This window comes from Dermacentor albipictus, chromosome 1, assembly GCF_038994185.2.
Source record: "Dermacentor albipictus isolate Rhodes 1998 colony chromosome 1, USDA_Dalb.pri_finalv2, whole genome shotgun sequence".
Taxonomy (NCBI): domain Eukaryota; kingdom Metazoa; phylum Arthropoda; class Arachnida; order Ixodida; family Ixodidae; genus Dermacentor; species Dermacentor albipictus.
The window spans coordinates 467,679,970-467,697,821 of record NC_091821.1 but is presented as its reverse complement, the minus strand read 5'-3'; the positions used below and the strand labels follow the sequence as shown (position 1 = coordinate 467,697,821).

The 17,852-nt window shown below is 43.6% G+C and overlaps 2 protein-coding genes across 2 annotated transcripts in view; both read left to right on the top strand.

Annotated features, from left to right (window-relative positions):
• Positions 1–17,852, top strand: part of PCID2 (PCI domain-containing protein 2) — a 53,487-nt gene that overhangs the window by 23,403 nt on the left and 12,232 nt on the right. Inside the window, exons 10-13 of the mRNA XM_070532449.1 lie at positions 4,275–4,375; positions 9,619–9,692; positions 14,489–14,614; positions 17,047–17,113. Of these exons, the coding sequence (XP_070388550.1) occupies positions 4,275–4,375; positions 9,619–9,692; positions 14,489–14,614; positions 17,047–17,113 (368 nt within the window). The remainder of the gene's footprint in view (positions 1–4,274; positions 4,376–9,618; positions 9,693–14,488; positions 14,615–17,046; positions 17,114–17,852) is intronic.
• Positions 86–4,085, top strand: LOC139055001 (piggyBac transposable element-derived protein 4-like). Its single transcript, XM_070532711.1, has 3 exons — positions 86–434; positions 520–1,431; positions 4,079–4,085. The coding sequence occupies exons 1-3, from the start codon at positions 247–249 to the stop codon at positions 4,083–4,085; spliced, it is 1,107 nt and encodes a 368-aa protein (XP_070388812.1). The 5' UTR covers positions 86–246.

Genomic DNA, 17,852 nt, shown 5'->3' with positions numbered 1-17,852 from the left:
AATAGCTTGTAGACTAGGTAGGTCTTAACACTTTCGGGACCGGCCCATAGGCCATCGATCCTACATGATCGACGGTTTTGCGCGCACTGCCCCGTTCAAATTTCCGCGCGCTTGGACATGTAGCTCCATCTAGGAGGTCGTCAGGAACTAGACTCTCGGTTTCGGCATAGTTTCTTTCATTTCCAGCAGGTGGCGATACGCGAGAGAGAATTTTCTCGATTGCGGCGGCGGCGGACGCAGTGGAAAATGGCGTCGTGCTCGCGTCCGGTCGCTCGAAAAGAATGCCGTCAATCGCGCGATTCCGCTGCTTCGGCAACGGATTTTTTTGATGAACCGAGCAGCGAAGAGTCTGAAGACGACTTCGGCAGCTCCGATTTTATTTCGGACTCCGATTCGGATGATGATGAGCCACGGACTTCATCTAGTAGCCGAAGGTGAGCATAGTTCCACATTCATTTCTTTCTGGAGTAGGTGAACGGGCTCGCTATATGTTCTCATTATTTTATCTTTACTTGATAGGGTCTCAACAAGCTACGGCAATGATCTGCTGCCGCCAGCGCAGAAGCGGATTGAGTTTTCGCCGCGACGGGAACCTGGCGTGTACTTGGACGCAGAAGTGGGCGTGGCGCTCAGAAGCGGATCAAAGAAATTCTTGACTGCTCTGGACTTCTTTCTTCTGTTTTTCTCGATGAATGTGATCGAAACAATTTGTGACAACACGAACAAGTATGCTTGGACTCACATTTTGGAAAAACCAACGCATGCTTGTTCCGATGGATCTTGGGAAGAAGTCACCCCAAGTGAAATGCTAAAGTTTATCGGACTCGTAATTTACATGGGCGTTGTGAAGGTTCCTCGGCTGAAGCTGTATTGGAACGTAGGAGATCTGTACAGCAGTCTGCTCCCACCACGGATCATGCGGCGACGCCGGTTCATAGCTCTACTCGCAATGTTGCAAGTTGCAGACTTGGACGATGTCACTCAAAGTTCAAGAGGAAAGCTCCGATACATGTGGTGGCTCCTGCAACACATGAACGAAGTGTCAGCGAATCTTTTCCAGCCACATCGCGATCTTTCCGTGGATGAGCGCATGGTGAAATCGAAAGGGCGGTCAGGCATCCGACAGTATATCAAAGATAAAGTAACAAAATGGGGCTACAAGCTGTGGGTCCTAGCTGACCCTGGCACCGGATATACTGTGCAGTTTAGTGTGTATACCGGTAAGCGTGAGCAGCCAGGGCCCCATGGCTTAGCTTTCGACGTAGTTTGCCAGCTGTGTCACAGATATCTTGATCAGGGCTACAGGATCTTTATGGACAATTTTTACACTTCTACTAGCCTGTTCAGTCATCTTCTCAGCCGAAAAACATTGGCTTGCGGAACCACACGCAAGGATCGGCGAGGATTTCCTGCTGAACTGAAGGATGCACGGTGGGAAAAAAAAGCTCGACGTGGCGACATTCGATGGTTGCGCGATCAGAACATCCTGTACCTTCAGTGGAAAGACCGGCGTGTTGTCAACATGATGAGCACGGTTCATACTGCAAGTGACACGGTCACCGCAAAAAGAAGGGAAAGAAGGCAAAACTCCTGGACTCGGATATCTATAACAAAGCCTCTGCTGATCCATGATTATAATGCTGGCATGCTAGGCGTAGATAAATCGGATCAAATGATTGGATATTATAATGTTCTCATGAGAAGCGTACGGTGGTGGAAGACTCTGTTCTTCCACTGCATCGATATTGCATGTGTGAACAGTTTTGTACTCTTCCAAGCTCACCGCACATTGCACCCAGAGATTCCTGAGCTGGCACGCACTGCCGGGTTTGACCACCTAGCTTTTAGAGAAGAGCTCATTCGGCAGCTTCTGAATCTTGACGGTGCCAAGCAAGCACACACGCCTCCACCACCCGTCGCAAAACATGCACTCCACAAGCCGGAAAAAGTGGCAAAACGCAGAAACTGCAAGCTGTGCTATGAGCAGAAGAAAATCGAGCTCAAAACTAATGTCTTTTGCAGCACATGCCAAGTTCACTTGTGTTTTACGACTGCCCGGAACTGCTTCGTCGAGTGGCACAAGAACCGTGGGACCTGAGTGGCTGACCACTGGTGCAAGCTAGATTTCACACAAAAAAAAGACAGTTGTAGATACGCGTGCCAAATTTTCACAAGAAAGAAAGGAGGCATTGTAGCACATTTTGTATATCTTGAATTTTTTTTATTATGTTTTTCCACTTGTATATCCATGACTTTTCCAACTTTTTTATGTTGTTCTTTCAGCAAATCTTGAATTTGAGATTTTTTAAAAAATATTATATATCACTTTTAAGTGTAACCTTTCTTTATGCATGAAAGACCATCTAATTAGCTACATTTTGATAAACATTGCAGCAATATAGCATAATGACTATTCGTAATAAAAAATAATTTTTGACACCCATCAGAATTGCCTGTTTTTTCCCCGGTCCCGAAAGAGTTAAGTCCACCTAACTGAAAAATCTGTATGCAATGACATAATTTTCTGTTTCTGTATTGCTCATAGTGAAAAGATGTGGAACTAACGCAAAGTTTTTTTTTATCTCTGCACAAGCAACAAGGAAAATGTATGGGCTTTCGAGAATGTATGCAGAACCTCTTCAGCATGTGCAGATGGGTTTGCACAAGGCTAACCCTATGAGTGATGGTTAGGAAAAGGCACGACGCTCCTCCACTCCACATTGCACAAAGGCACTATGGCAGAGTTTGTCGACTCTCTGGCACGGTGCAGAGATAGCTCTGGAGTCACATTGCCAACAAACACGCGTTTATTAACCCAAGATACAACACAGTCTATAGTCGCGGCACTTACGGGCAAAGGCTCATCGCAACACCGATCAAGTATGTGCGCCAATTGTGCTTGGGCTAACTGGGTAGCAGTCCACCAAGCATGAGAATAAGAAGTGGTGAGAGCAAAGGTCCCACGTAACCGACTCATTGCGGGCCTGTGAACATCTGCCACAGCAATGAACAGTCAGTGTAAGAGAGCTCGGGTGAAGAGGGCCGCCACTCGGGAGGTCAATCAGGGCATGTTCTGGTGATGTATGTTCACGCGATGACTCGACGCCGGGAGGGCGAAGCATGCTTTGCACAGGAAATTAGTTATGGTGTGCTAGCCATTTTTACCTTGTTGCTGCTGGTGCGGCATTTCCCGGAGATCGAGGTAAGCACAATGCAAAGGCTAGGGGACAAGGCGCGAGAAGGCACCTCGATCGCGACAAGCGTGACAGCTTTGTGTTCTTGTTCAGAGAACACAACAGTGAAATCCTGCTGCACTCAATCAAGCAGCCTGAATAAAGACGTACGTCTTTGTTGGAGCTATAAGTCGGTGCTGATTTCAGCATGATTCAAATTTATCCTAGCATCAAGAAAAGCTGTGTTGCTCCTCAGGCCACGTACAAAAAGGCCCCAGTGTGTATAGCATACCCACTGAATGGAGATGATCAAAGCTGTGGCACTGCAGTAAATGGACTGCTGGGAATGTAATGAAAAAAGCAGGCATGATGTCTGGCACATGGTTAGTTAGAGGGGGGAAAATGCACATTGCAACGGATTTGCACAAATGAAAGAGTATTTGGTCATATGGCAAAAGGTCACATGGCATTTGGTTGCCATGGTGTTTCTCTGCGTGGAGTGGTGGGAGCCTGTTGATAAATTCCTTGCTGGTGCGTTTTCCCATGTTACATAGGGTTCTTGCAGTCCTGACCTAAATCCTATGGACTCTCATGTACCATGCATCATTTGATACATCACCGTTTTGTAATGTTTCCATCGTACGTTACATTTGAATGTGGCGGTCTTGTAAATTTAGCAGTTCACAGGCAAATTTTCTGTTGCACATTGCTATGAGGACGATAAATGTACTCTTTGGAATGAGCAACTGAAGTTGCCCAAGCATATCAGAAGAAAACAAGCATGAAGTGGTTGGCGAAAGCATCCTGTGTAGTTAGCATTGGTTAAAACCTACCAGAAAAAGATACCAAAAGCGGCAAGAAGTTCTTGTGTTGCAACAAATTTCACGTGACTGTCTCGTGTACAGAAATTGATGCAGGGTGAACCCCCTTCTAGCCTGCAATGTTTTCCTGCATTAGAAGCAACTGTTACACTGCAGCATCAATTGTAGTTTGAGGGAGACAAGCACAAGCTTGAACAGTGTTGGGCAAAAGTTTTTGTCAATGCCATGGTGCTAGCTTATGCATTCCTTAATGTTTTCATTACTTTCTGTGTTGGAACAGCTGAGGAGTACCTGACATTTGCCTTCCTGCGATGTGACAAGGACTCTGTGCACAATAAGCGGCTCATCCTGATCTACCTCATTCCTGTCAAAATGCTCCTGGTAAGGGCTTGGGCACCTTGCGATTTCTGTTTGTTCAATGCAAGATGCAGTAGCGGACTGATAATTCAGATAATTATATCCACAACAGTCCAGTAGTTGATTTAGCATTGCCACCATGCTCAAAGTACCGGACAAGCCAAGCCACTTAGTAAAGGCTGCATTTGCGTTTTGCTGTTTCGGTTGTGGGTGTTTTTTTTTTATTTGGTTTCTTCACATGTCAAATAGTGACATGATCATGGGTGACTTCCTCAACTGTTACAGTTGACCCTGGATGTATTGAACTCGAAAAGGATCACGAAAAAGTTCAATATATCAATAATTTGAGATACAAAATATGCCTATCTGAAGCTTATCTTAGACCTCTGCACATCTTGGACAGTTTCCCGAGATTATAAAAAGCAGTACTTGACCGATTTGCTTCCCCAAGGCTGTGTCAAATCCACTAAAGTCGAGTTATTTTTACTCACAAACGTTGTAAGTCACTCACATTGCAGAATGATCTTCAATATACTGATTGCAATTCTATAATCCCAAAAGCCTGCATTGCATTGACACGTGACTACGATGCGCCTGGCACATGTTGAAGTGCTTGCATTTTTTATTCAAGATGAGGTAGAAATGGACACACTGCTGAAGTAAACCAGCCTCTATGGATATGTGCTTTGCCGCTATCAGTGCACTTGTAATGCGAATCGGGCATGAACATGCCCGAGTGCATGTCCATTACATTGCACCCGGGTATGTGCCATTTAATCGGCCTATCATCATACGTGGGCAATGATCAGGGTAGACTGTAGTACCGAATTTTAAAACCGCCTTCCTATTGGAGCCAGTCACTCCACCCTAAACAGTCCATGCGTCTCTTGTGTGCTGATCAGCACTCTGACAACTCGCCATCCCTTTGTTCTCGGCCATTCCCCTCCAGCCACTGTGTCGGTGACTGCCCACACAAGTCAGTTTGCAGAACATTTGAATCCATTCCCACTCACATGTAACCGTGCAAGTACAAATTAAACATTCAGCACTAACACGCAAATCACACAGCAATGAGTCTTTGCGCGCCGATGCCACAATGGTTTTTACACAAAGTGTGGATGTGGTGTTGAGTGGTTAAATTCGCACAGTAATGTAAAGATACGTCCAAGTGGTGACTGGGGTCGGATTCGTGTTAGCCACTCGTGGGACCCCAAAGTGCTGTTTGCGGAAATCGCTTTTCTACAAGAAGACAAATCCGACGACACAGACATCCCATACCCGGCCTCACTCACTGACAAAAATTTAGTGTCATCCACATTTTCTTGTGGAGCACGTTTTGGACCGTGATGTCTTTCGCATTCTTGAGGCATGGTGGAAATATGCTCTTGCCGATAACGAATGGCCACAGTTTGCACGAGCCATGGTTCCATATGAACAGCGACCAAAGCCGAGAGCACCCTGTTCATTTGTACTGCCTTTCTGACTCAATCTCCTGTTTAACAGCCCCAGCCGAAAGGGTACCGTTGCAAATTCGTTGGCATTAAATATTTCCAACGACACCACAGTGATTGTGCCTTCGTTAGGAGAAACGCACTTGTAGCAGTGTGGCGTTCTATATAGCAAATGTGGCTGTAAATGGGAGTTCGATATACGTGTAGTACATCGCTATACTTTTGCATGTGATTTCCAAGCGGATTTTACAACGGTTCAATATAAACAATCATTTGATATATTCAAGTTTTATATATCTGGGGATTGACTGTATTACAAATTCTTGTGGCACGAAATTGTCAAGCAGCTTCAAGCGGCGCCAACTCCACTTGCAGTCATTATGCAAAAAGGTGAGGCGTGCAGCACGGACACAAGAGAAGTGGACCACACGAACGCTGACTATTAACTGAAGGGAGCACTAAGGCAAAAAGAAGAAAGAAGACACAAAACTCATCTGCGCAAGCCGCACTCACAGTGTCTGTGTCAAAGAGAACGGCGATTGAGTGAGGGTAGTGCTGGACAATGGCTCTTGCAAAGAAACCATGATCATTCATCTATGGGAGCATGGATGGGCTTTCTTTAATTTGCCTGAAGATGGAAGTGGTTGCATGCTTTTACTGTACTTTCATTTATCTGTGCAGTCGAACCCTCTTATAACAATATTGAAGTGCCACAAAAATTCCATTGTTATAACCGATAATTGTTATAACTGGGTTGCATAAAAAAAATCAAAATAGAGGGATGGCAGAGAAAACTAATGGGCTGGGAGGCCAGTGCCCCTCCCCACCACCTTCCTCCATCCGGCTGCTGACCATGTTCACTCGTTTAACTGCTTCCTGGGCGCTCCAATCGTGTGTAACAAGCCGCGGTTGTTGGTGTTAAAAATGGCACTGCTATAACAACTGCAAAGAGGGGTCACAGGCAGCAAGCGATATGCAAGCTCCACCAAGACATCGCTTTAGTGGCCCAAAAAAGGGCCTTTTAAAAAATGCGAAAAGGTTGCCACGGCAGCCTGTCAAATTTAGAAATCAGAAGAAACACTGAGGTGAGATTCCCACAGGCATCTCGCCACATGCTTCTCACTGGCTTATACGAGAAAACCCTATGTCTGTCAGCCATGCTTGCTTTATGCGAAGCTTGCCAACATTCTTCTCCAAGGCATCCAGGTGCTCTACAGAAGGTCCCTCATGAAAACGAAACCCCTGAGGGAGGGAATGAATTGAACCTTTCGGCTCAGACACCCAGTAGCCAGATTTAGTCGTTATAACCGATAATGCGGCATTGGGGCATTATACTACGCGGGTTATTTCACCATGGAAAACATGCAAAAGTTGGCAGTGCAGCTGCTTCTCATTGTTATAACTGACATATTGTTAAAACCGCTATTGTTATAAGTGGATTCGACTGTAGTGACAACATAGTGGTTGAAATACAAGCAGACCAGGTTGCATGCAAGCATATGTGCGTGCATCAGTGCATTGAGAAGCTTTTCTGGAAAATCCAATATTTCGGCCTCGGAATTATATTTAGACCTTTAGGCTATCCCCACTCAGTCCGAATTGTTGGTCGGCGACTGTACTTCCATTGAAGTTTTTGAATGAAATGTAGGTGGAAGCAGCGCCTGTGTCTGTTACGCCCTTCTTCTCTCTCGTCTGAGCACCAAGGGGGATAATTGGCTGGTCATCGGGGCTTTTTCTCTAAGGAAATGACATCTGCAATGTAATGAATATATAACAGGTTCCATGTCAGGCGAAAGTACGGTAAAAGTGTGTTCAGCTTTAAGGGGCGCAAGAGGCAAACGGTCGGTGACAACCAAGTTAAGTTATCCTTGCAACATTTGTTTTGTACCAGGATGTGATCTGCAGTTCTGGTGACTTGCAAGGCTGAACAATCCTTTCACAATTAAGACCACCCGCGACAAACAGGCTTCTTTATGTAGCTGCACCTGTGACCTCTGCAGTCACACTCCGTCAAGTGCAGAGAAGGCAGGGCATTCCCGCAAAGCGCCACAGGAGAGCACTGTAAAGAATCGTAAGAGTTCTTCTGCATGAAAATCGAATAAAACTGGCTAGACTTTTTTTTCTTTCTTTCTCAAGTTGAAAAGCAGCTTCATTTTTTCTTGTCAGCGATTGGATGCCATTTGGCAATTATAAACAAGCTGTACATGTTACATCATAAGAATTGGTGTTGTACCCAGTAGCAGTACTAGTGCTGTCCTGTATTTTTCATTTTCATACCAATAAAGGCTGTGTTGTCTACAAAGTAACACTTTGGACTTATATGAGCACTGTTATATCTGTTTAGCTTGACATGAAATCTTTATTTAGTGTCCTTTCACCCATCCCAGAAGCCTTCTATACAGGTACTAGCTATGGTGCACTGTCCCAATTAAAAGGTTCCCTGTCCACAACTAACAGGTCTTGTTAAGGCGGGCCTTCATGGGGCGCACGTTCTTACATCAGAAAATCTCACCCTGCATGCAGCCATATTTTTGCTGCATCGCCCCTAATGCGACGATTTGTCAGTGAACGTCGTCATGCCACTGTAATTGTCGCTAGGCGTGAGGCGGGACTTTCATGGTTTTAGAAAATAATCAGAAAAGGGTTTGTGCCTGTTTTACTAGAAAACAATATTTGTGCAAGTTCATTAGTATAGTAAAATTGTGCTTAAAGCATGAAAAGCAAGCGCTGCCATCTGTATGGCTAAGCTAGAGCTGCTACTAACTTTCAGCATGCCTAGTTCAATATAATGCGGTGAAATGGGCTATTTATAATGTTTAGTCTAGAATAAAGGGAAAAAATTTAGAGAAAAAGAATTTAATGTCAGACCCAAGCCTTTCATTTGGGAGGTAAAGATGGTATCGCTGCACTAAAAACACAGGCTGGGTTAGCAGTGTTCTCACGGATGCTTTGATACTCGGCTTGTTAGAACATCTTTGCTCTACCATTCTTGGCAAATTATGAGAAAAAATTGGCTCCCTAACAAATGCATGTCCTGTGGTTGGTGCTGAAAGCTCCCTTCTTTTCAAAACTGCGGATGATCACTGTGTTGATTTTTGCGGTCGAAAAGAAGTGCGGCAGCACACATCTTGTAAATGCTTGCTTGTGTGCACAGCTGAATAGCTTGGTTGACAGTTGGCTGAGTAGTGTTAAAGGTACGTGTGAAACACGGTCACATATAATATGTTTCTTTATGCATACCTTCAAACAGTAAGCCTGGTTCACACCGGCCAAAGCACCAGCTGCATGCCAGAGATCACTACTTTTTGTGACCTGGACATGCGGCCTTCGATGACTGCTTCTTTTGCCCTTGTGCTTGCTGCCTTTGGACCTGTTTAGTGCTCACTCCTGGTCTGGTACGCACCATCTCACAGATGGAACATCAGATGATAAAATGTGGGTGGCTGCCTGCAGCGGTATAAAAAACAACACCATGGGAGTGAAGTCTGAGAAGCGTCGGGGGCAGCCATTCCCGTCAGGTGGCCCCTGATTGGCTAACATGTTCCGCCGCGTGCTTGTCGCTTCCAGTAGCGATGTCCACCCGACAAAAATATAAGTCAGGATAGATCGGCGGGCAGCACCAACTTTTTCAAAGCCAGGCATGTGGTTTTTGCCACAGGGCAAATGTCGCCACTTTAAGGCCCAATATTCACTCCATGAAGGCCGGCCTTTATGTGTGCACTCCTGTTGGAGACACTTGGCTTCCTTGAGCTCGCATGTACTTGCATGTACAGCACATGTGGCTGTCTTAGCTGCACCTGTCGCACCTGTGTGCAGGGTCACATGCCAAGCGAGGCCCTGCTGCGCAAGTACGACTTGATGCAGTTTGCAGAGGTGGTGTCCGCCGTCACGTGAGTCACGCTGCTTGTTTGCAGCGCTTTCCTCTGTTTCCTGGTGTTGCCAGGAAGGCTTTGCGGTAGCTGACCGATTTTTCTGACATGGATTTTTTTACAATCTCAGTTGTTATTTATTATGCCGAAGCTCTTAAGGGAGGAGGCTACGTGGAGGATGCCAACTTTGTTATTTCTGGGTAAATCTTAACCAAATTTGCACACCTAGGGTATTTTGGCGTGCTGATTCCAAAAATGTAATCATGTTTGTCCTAGGACAAGTAGTACCTGGCGTATCATAGAAACTGTTTTTGTTTGGAGGAAAATTAGCATCTAGACAAGGAAACCGAACACAGTAGTTAAAATATAGAAATAATCTAGAACGTCTACATTGTGCACTAAGGTATAAACCAATATCACATATCAATTATAACTACAGTTGGAGCCCATCAATGTTGCCTGAAAAATAAAAATACGATATTGACATGCGAAACATCATTAACAAAAAATTTTATGAAGAAATTATTATGCTACAATTTGACTTAGTGTCACACTACATGCATTTATTTTTTCAGTAAAGAATGAATTACTACAATAGCTAAGATAGAATGGAAGCTATTTTCTCTCCAAAATTGCAAACCTGTCAAAATTGTTGTTTTGAGGAATCAAGGGAGAACATTTCAAAGCATATTTATTGGGACCTAATTTATAAATTCCTGTGGAAATGAAGGGTTTTAGAATCTTATGAAATGAATCTTATGAAACTTCAGGGTGTTGGAGATGCAAAAATGACAATACTAAAAATGTTATTTTTGTGCCAGTTTTCGGCCTTTTAAGAAGGTACTGATATTGGCCAGTGTGTATAGGCAACATAAAATTTAGACACCACAGGGCTTCTCGTGTAATACTTTTTTTTTTTTTTACAAAATTTGCACGCACTACAGTCTGTATACAACTATGTAAAGAACATAACTGGCTATGTTCTTCCTGGTAGAGAAATTTCCCAGCTTTCTAAATGCTGTTTTCCACTAGGACTAAAAGTGCAGTGATTACGGTTGAATCAACACCAAATGACAGAAATAAGTTTCTTATAGATACACTGTCTTCATTAGCAGGAACTCGTAAAATAATCTAAATGTCACATTCCATCTAAGCATTCCCAGAACAACAGTGCATGCACAGCAGCTGTTCACCACTTTGCACTGTCAGTTTTGTCAACGAATCAACGTAGGTTACTTGTACATTTTCGGCTCGTGGTGAGGGCAGCAGGCTGCAGGCAGTCTACGATTGACAACAAACAGCAAATAGGTTTGTGTGCTTTGCAAGCACTGCAGAAAAATATTGTATGCCATCACAGGACCCAAAGTGAGAGAGTGGACTGCATAGTTGCTTTGGTTGCTTGCAAGGAGGCGTTTTTCATAGGAGTGTGCGAATACTCAATTATTCCATTTCAAATCGAATAGTGATCATTGGAATAATTAGATTTGTGAATGAAATATCTAATATTCGATTTTTAAAATATTGGTAGCTTCGGTGAATGACCTGGCCATGACCTGGCCTTGATGCATGCAGCGTTCCCACGGCGCACAATCTCTATCGGCACAAGGTTCATCCAGGTCAACGATAATGATCAAAACGATTAACGTGGTGCAAACAGAGGAAACTACAACAGCAGCACATGTGGGAAGCACGAAAGCGTGTGCGAAGATGGGTCTGATTAGCCACCAGAAGACACGCTGATTGCATCAAATAGGCGAGTTCAGTGTTCACGCATGCAGATTCATGCAGCTGGGAGCTTTCTACCCAAATCAGAGCACAGAGATGAACTTGCCAAGCGTGCTCGCTGCAGTTGCCGGCCGGTCGGTCGCAGACCCTAAGGCCTCTTAACCGGCCGTCAGTCAAACCCGCACGTGTGATTTCACAATCGATCACTGATGAGCCACCCATAGAAACATATTTGCAATGAGCTTTCCGTGACAGTTTGCAGCCCATTATCCCGTCAGCCGATGGTGAATTTTTGTCATGGTGACACCATTAATACGTTAGGCCTACTTGGAGCTGTGTCGCCGGTTGTTGGTTACTAAAGTTATCAAATGAACGCAGATCTTTTCTCAGTGGTTGCACGACCCTCAGAAAGCCAACAAATGCCTCACCAACAAAAGTGGATGCACAGTATGACTGTTGCATGTTCATGGCTGCCATCTTTGCAAAATACCATATGGTGGACCTTCGTTACAACCATCATTCGTAGGCACACAACAGTCTCTTTTCGTAGCTACGAGCTACCCTTCACAATACTAGCTTTGGATTTGCATGGTGGGCTCAAAAAATATCATGCGACAGAACGGCTCTGAAACACATTTATACAGATGGCAGATGGATGCGGACAAGGGGAGGGGGAGGGCAACTTGTCATGGGCTTCCCAATCCGAGAACTCTTTACCATCGATGCCGACTGCGCGGAACAGTGCAGAGTGACGTGGTGTGCATTGCCCACTTATGTCTGTCGCACAGTTTTGCCATACAACTAGCTGACAATAACCCACAGAAACCACCCGCCATAAATATGGAAAAGCCCTCCTGTTTTCTTGAAGAAAACTGGAAAGCAACACTTTCTAAGCAATAGAGGATTGCCTTAAGCACAGTATGCCCACTATTAAACTGGTGAAAGCACCATTGCTATTTAGGATTTTTTCTTCAGTTTTAGTGGGAAAAAAGCACCTAATTCTATTTGACAGACATTCCATTGATAAAATATATTTTCCAGACCTTTGTATACAAACTGAGTTGTTATCAGTGCTGGCATGCCGATTCGGTGTTCCCTTTAATAAGACTACAGCATACTATGCATCTTTATTCATAGATGCCGAAGTTATTGATAGCTAGCAAGATTCTTGTTATGTAAGGGGGTGGCCTCCTGATAGTGTGCGGCTATGTTTTTTTCACAATATTTGGAAGCATAAAAACTTGTGTTAAATTTTCTGACATTTGATATTCAGTTCGATATTCAGCTTTTTTTTCTTTATTCAATTCTATATTTGATTCGAAATCTCCTATTTGGTACTTGCACACCCTTACTTTTTAAATCTTTTATATTAACCTTTATTGACTTTGTTTCAAAAATAACTTCTGTTTAAGTTGAACGGTATATATTAGCGTCCTGAGGTGCATGCCCATGTTATGACCTTCTGAATTTTGAGAAAAATGAAGCAGAAAAAAAATCAAGGGACCTGTTCACATTATCGTAAAAAAGTGGTGTGTGCAAGCAGGCAGTCAGGCTAGGATGAACTTCAAATATAGAGACTGCTGGGCAAATTTATGCCCACAAAATAAATGTACAAATGAACAATTGTAATGGCTATGCTGACCACATGGTCAGCAGGCCTACTGAATCAGTGAGCCATCAGCTCACCATTGATTCAGTGTCACAGCAAATAAATTCACTCAAATAAATTTGTGGATGCGGCTGAAATAGTTTCTAAAACTTTCCACCTTCCTTAACATAGAACCGTTATGAACTTCAGTGAACCAGTTTGAACCGTTATAGTGTTCCGGAGCCGAACCTGGACCAAACCGGAAAAATATGCTCAAACCTGAAGCCGAACTGAACCTGAAAACTTTTTGGTTTAATGCTCAGTTTACACGATGCTTGTAGAAACCATGAGGAATTGATACAGTAGCGGAACAGCTGTGCCAATTGTGCCAAATAGCGCCAAGACAGCATTTAATGTATCCTGCTCTGAAACAGCATTTTAGTGGAAAATTCCTGTGCCAAAAAAAAAGCATAAGAACAAAGCCTGTGCCAAAGAAAGCATAAGAACAAAGGCCTCTTTCTATTGATCCTGCCATACTGGTAAAACTGAAATCAAACCCTAAAGTCCTAAAGTATGCTATCATCATCATCATCTTGGAAGTCGATGAAGTGGTCATAGCCAGTGGATATAGCCGATGTTGTCGTTCCTTTATGTGCTGTTTTTGCTCTTCTGTTGCATTTCGCTTCAGCACAGCTTGCAATGCACTGCCACTGTTTGGTTGTTACTTGTACCCTTTGTGATGCAGTTGGGTGGGTAGTGCTTGTACTAGCGTGGCATGGAGCCCGCTGAAGAAGGCCGCTGGATCGGAAAGAAGCCTCGCATAATGTCCGGTCACACATTGTTTAGCATAGTTCTTGATGTGGTGCCACTTTCTGAATACCTCGTAGTACGCGAGCTCAACTGCTGACATATAATTTGCATATTTTCTTCAGCCACTTTTCTTCCAACCCTGCACGATCAGAAGAGCAGATTTCGTGGTTGTAATTTGAACAGCTTACACCATGGAAGAGATTTTGCATGTTAGGTTTGAAGAAAACCATCTTAACTATAACTTTGGTTTAGTAGCGTACGCCCAAGGGCATCGTCTTCCGTACATGCACTAATTCCTCCGCAAGCTTCTTTAAAAGAAAAAAAGCGGCGCAAGTTTGCAAACGCCTGTTGCTAGTCAAAATGGCACAAGCAACTTTATACCCTGGTATACACATTGGGAAATTAACTCAAATACATATTATGGAAACCAGGATGGGTATTTTTATTTCAAATGCCTCATTGATGCGCATAAAGCAGGCTCCATTATATCTATTGACTATTTCAGTCAATATTGAGACGATCTTGTGTATAGATGTATGTTCGCCACTCAGTGGTCATTCCACCACTGATTGATGTCATATCCATAGTCGATTCCACGACAGTTCCAGGAGAAAAATTTTATTATAGGCCTGCAAATCGAGGTCCTTTAATAATGCTCATTGTGACTTTGCTGTGTCTCGTTGCCATGATACAGGGAGGGCAACCTGACACGCTTAGACAAAGCGCTGGCGGCCAACGAGGACTTCTTCATCAAGAGTGGTATCTATCTCATCCTGGAGCGGCTCAAGGTCATCACGTACCGGAACCTGTTTAAAAAAGTGTATGTCCCTTCCACTTCTTTATATTAAAGGGGCCCGAAACACCTTTCTAACTAATAGAATCGCTTCACTGTTAAATTTTTCGGATAATTCAAGTATAAGTGGAGTTGAACGTGGTTATTGCATCATCGATGAGTGCCTTTCTTCTTTTGACTCCACTAGTGCACTGGAAGCTACACAGGGGAGCTGGAAAAGTGGCAAGGCTCCACACAGCACCCCGTAGCGGCTGCAACATATACGCTACGCAGCACCTCACTGCTAGCTGAAGGCCACGCAGCTGCTCGGAACTGTCGCATGTAGACCGGCACTGCAAAGATGAAATAGTGTTTTCTTCTTTTCAAGTTTGCAGACATACATATTTTTCGTTTATTTACTTCAAAATTAGCTGTGATAGCATAGGGAAAATTTTCTTGCTATCACTAAATCGACCAATAGCTGTTGGTGAGCTTCACTGTTTGCGATGACAACACTGCAAAGGCGAGAGCAAACAATTTCTCACCGTTTTGGCAAGAGATTGTAAATTTCCTGTAGCATGCAGTGCAGTAGTAATTGGCTCGCATGTTCACAGGAGCCTATTCCACAGATCAGCATCATTTTCCTACTACCTACATTCGAAAAGTGTTTCAGGTTCCTTTTAAGGGCCCCACACCAGGTCTGTCCATTTTGAGCTGACAAGCGCAGAGCATACATTGCGTGATAACGTTTGTGTGCGCAAAGTATTACATCGCTACGCGCTGCGGAAAAATCTGAAATCTCAAACCGAACGCTCTTTTTCCTTCTTCTGGCGACCAGTGCGCTCCAAGCCGGAGGATGATTTACTCACGTCCCTGCGCCTACGTACTCGAGTCCGCAGTGTGACGGCGCTCGTAGTGACGTGACTTCGAGAATTATTCAAGGCACCATCTGTTATTTATGTCGTGTTATTGTATTATCTGTTATTGTGTCTGTGTGTAAAAAGTGTCAATCAGAAAATTGTAGAGCAACGTGAAATGCTCCCGATACAGCTTTCACTTACTCAATACGTGCTACATAAAAGTGTTTTTCTAAGCATTAGAGAAGCCCACGAATATATATGCAAAGTGCCTCGAGCAGCCAATCACGCGGCAATTGTTTGTGTATTTCACTTTTCATCTAATTTCATCTAAACCTAATAATTTAGAAGCTGATTAACCAATTAAAACTAATTATGTAGTAAGGCAGAATCTCCAAGTGGCGGTAAACAATGTTACCTTGGTTACATCCTGCTATATGGAATTTGCATATTTTTAAAGTTTGGCTCAAGTTACGTGGGACACCCTATGTCTATATATAGCCTGTTGGCCTTATATGGTCATAATTAACAAAAATAGAGCCCCCCGGTAGCCCTTCTTCTTTTATATATATATATATATATATATATATATATAGTCCACTGTTATGCGACACAGTATGTATTCTTATATATTATACGTGCACATGCACCCGCTGTTTACTGTCACTATATGAGCACAAATACACCTAATAATTGTGCTGGCAGGCCTTCAGACCTATTTCGGACGTGCCTGTGATGATTTGAGCCCTCGATCGGCGGCAGCAGAAGGCATGCATTGAATTTTTCGGATGTTTTTGTTGCCCCTAGATAGTCCAAACGATGAGACTGTACCAAATTTGGTCGAGTACTCTGCTTGGTTTTTGTGTCCTTTTAGTGTATAATGTTTGCTCATGCTTAGTATTCATTGGCACCCTTACAGCCTTTTATTGATCAAACAAAAATTATGTTTTGTAAGCATATCCCCAAGCTGTGTGCCGTTCACAACAGCTCAGTGGTTGTAGTACTTTGCTGCTGACTATGACACAACAGACTTGGTTCACTGCTATGACGGTCACATACCAGTGGCGGTGGAATGCAAAACAGCTTGTGTACCAATCTCTGGAAGCAGTAACCAGCGTTAGCTCCTGCTGAGCAAGATTATTTCAAAGTTCTCATAGCATCTCTCATAGCCTTTGCAGTGAGATGTCCATATAATTTGCCACCTCTATAAAAGTGATTGTGTATTATCGCCATTTATTTATTTATTTATTTGTTTGTTTGTTTGTTTGTTTGTTTGTTTGGTTAAAAAACATGTTGCAGGCACAGCATCAGGCATTAAGAATGCCTGATGGGGACATCAGAATAAAAGTAAAAAGCATTCGACAATTGGAACTGAAGTATATAACGTGAATAGCAGCAATGATGTTACGTTGTACTTAACTCATGGTTTACTTGCATTATATGCCTGCTCATCTTGGTAATCGCAGGATCATTTTTGTGAGTGTTCCAGTCATCACGACGTTTACAGAGCATGACAGTCTGATACAACTGGATTTCTTGCCATTGCCGCTGCCCTGCAGTTAGCCAGAACAATACTATACAGCTGTGTTGTTGATCTGTGCTACCCATTTCCATCTTGCACAGGTATCTGCTGCTGAAGACGCACCAGATTCCTGTGGAGGCATTCCTGGTGGCAATGAAGTTCATGAAGGTGCGGCTTCATCTTAACATCGCACCCTTCATTTTTTAAAACTTATTCTGTATCTTTTACATTTTTTAATGGCAAGATACTTCTCACGGTTTGCAGGCAGGTCTTGGCACAGCGCCTTCCTTTGTTTGGCTGGTCAGTCCGACCTTACAAAACGCTACCATGTATTAAAAAAAAAAGGCATTCACATGTTTCATGTGAAGACATTCGGCTACTGCATACTGTTGCATCTAGCGAAATGTCATAAAACATTGAAGCATAGCAATTTATTGGTGTTTGTATTTGGATTTTTTAATGGTTATTTTCTTATCGCAGTTACTCATTCAGTGCTCCATAATGCTGTACTACAGTAGACTTTTGTTAATTCGACTCCAGTTAATTCGATTTTTCAGTTAATTTGATCCCGAACGAAAGTCCAGGCCGGCGCGCATACATCTCTAGGGGACCTAAGTTTATTTCCATCCTGGAATTAGCCTTGCCTGGATAAATTGAACTTGGCTGGTCATCACGGCAGGTGTTGTGCCCGTTCCAGTGGCAGTTGCCAGCCTGCTCGTCGCTTTTCCTTTCCTGTTAACTGTGTATATGTGTATATGTGATCAAACTGGTCATCACACGCACACCCAGCCTCAATGGTGACCGCAGTGGTGACTCCACTTGGGGCAGTGTCCATCTTGGCGATGCTTAGGCTACAGTAAATGTTTCGATTACGCATCATCTCCCATCAAAAAAGAGTATTTTTTTC

Excerpts from the sequence above, each read along its gene's own strand:
- LOC139055001 (XM_070532711.1), top strand. The coding sequence starts at position 247 with ATGGCGTCGTGCTCGCGTCCGGTCGCTCGAAAAGAATGCCGTCAATCG. Across the intron at positions 435-519 it reads ACTTCATCTAGTAGCCGAAG|GGTCTCAACAAGCTACGGCA; the intron begins GTGAGCATAGTT and ends TTTACTTGATAG.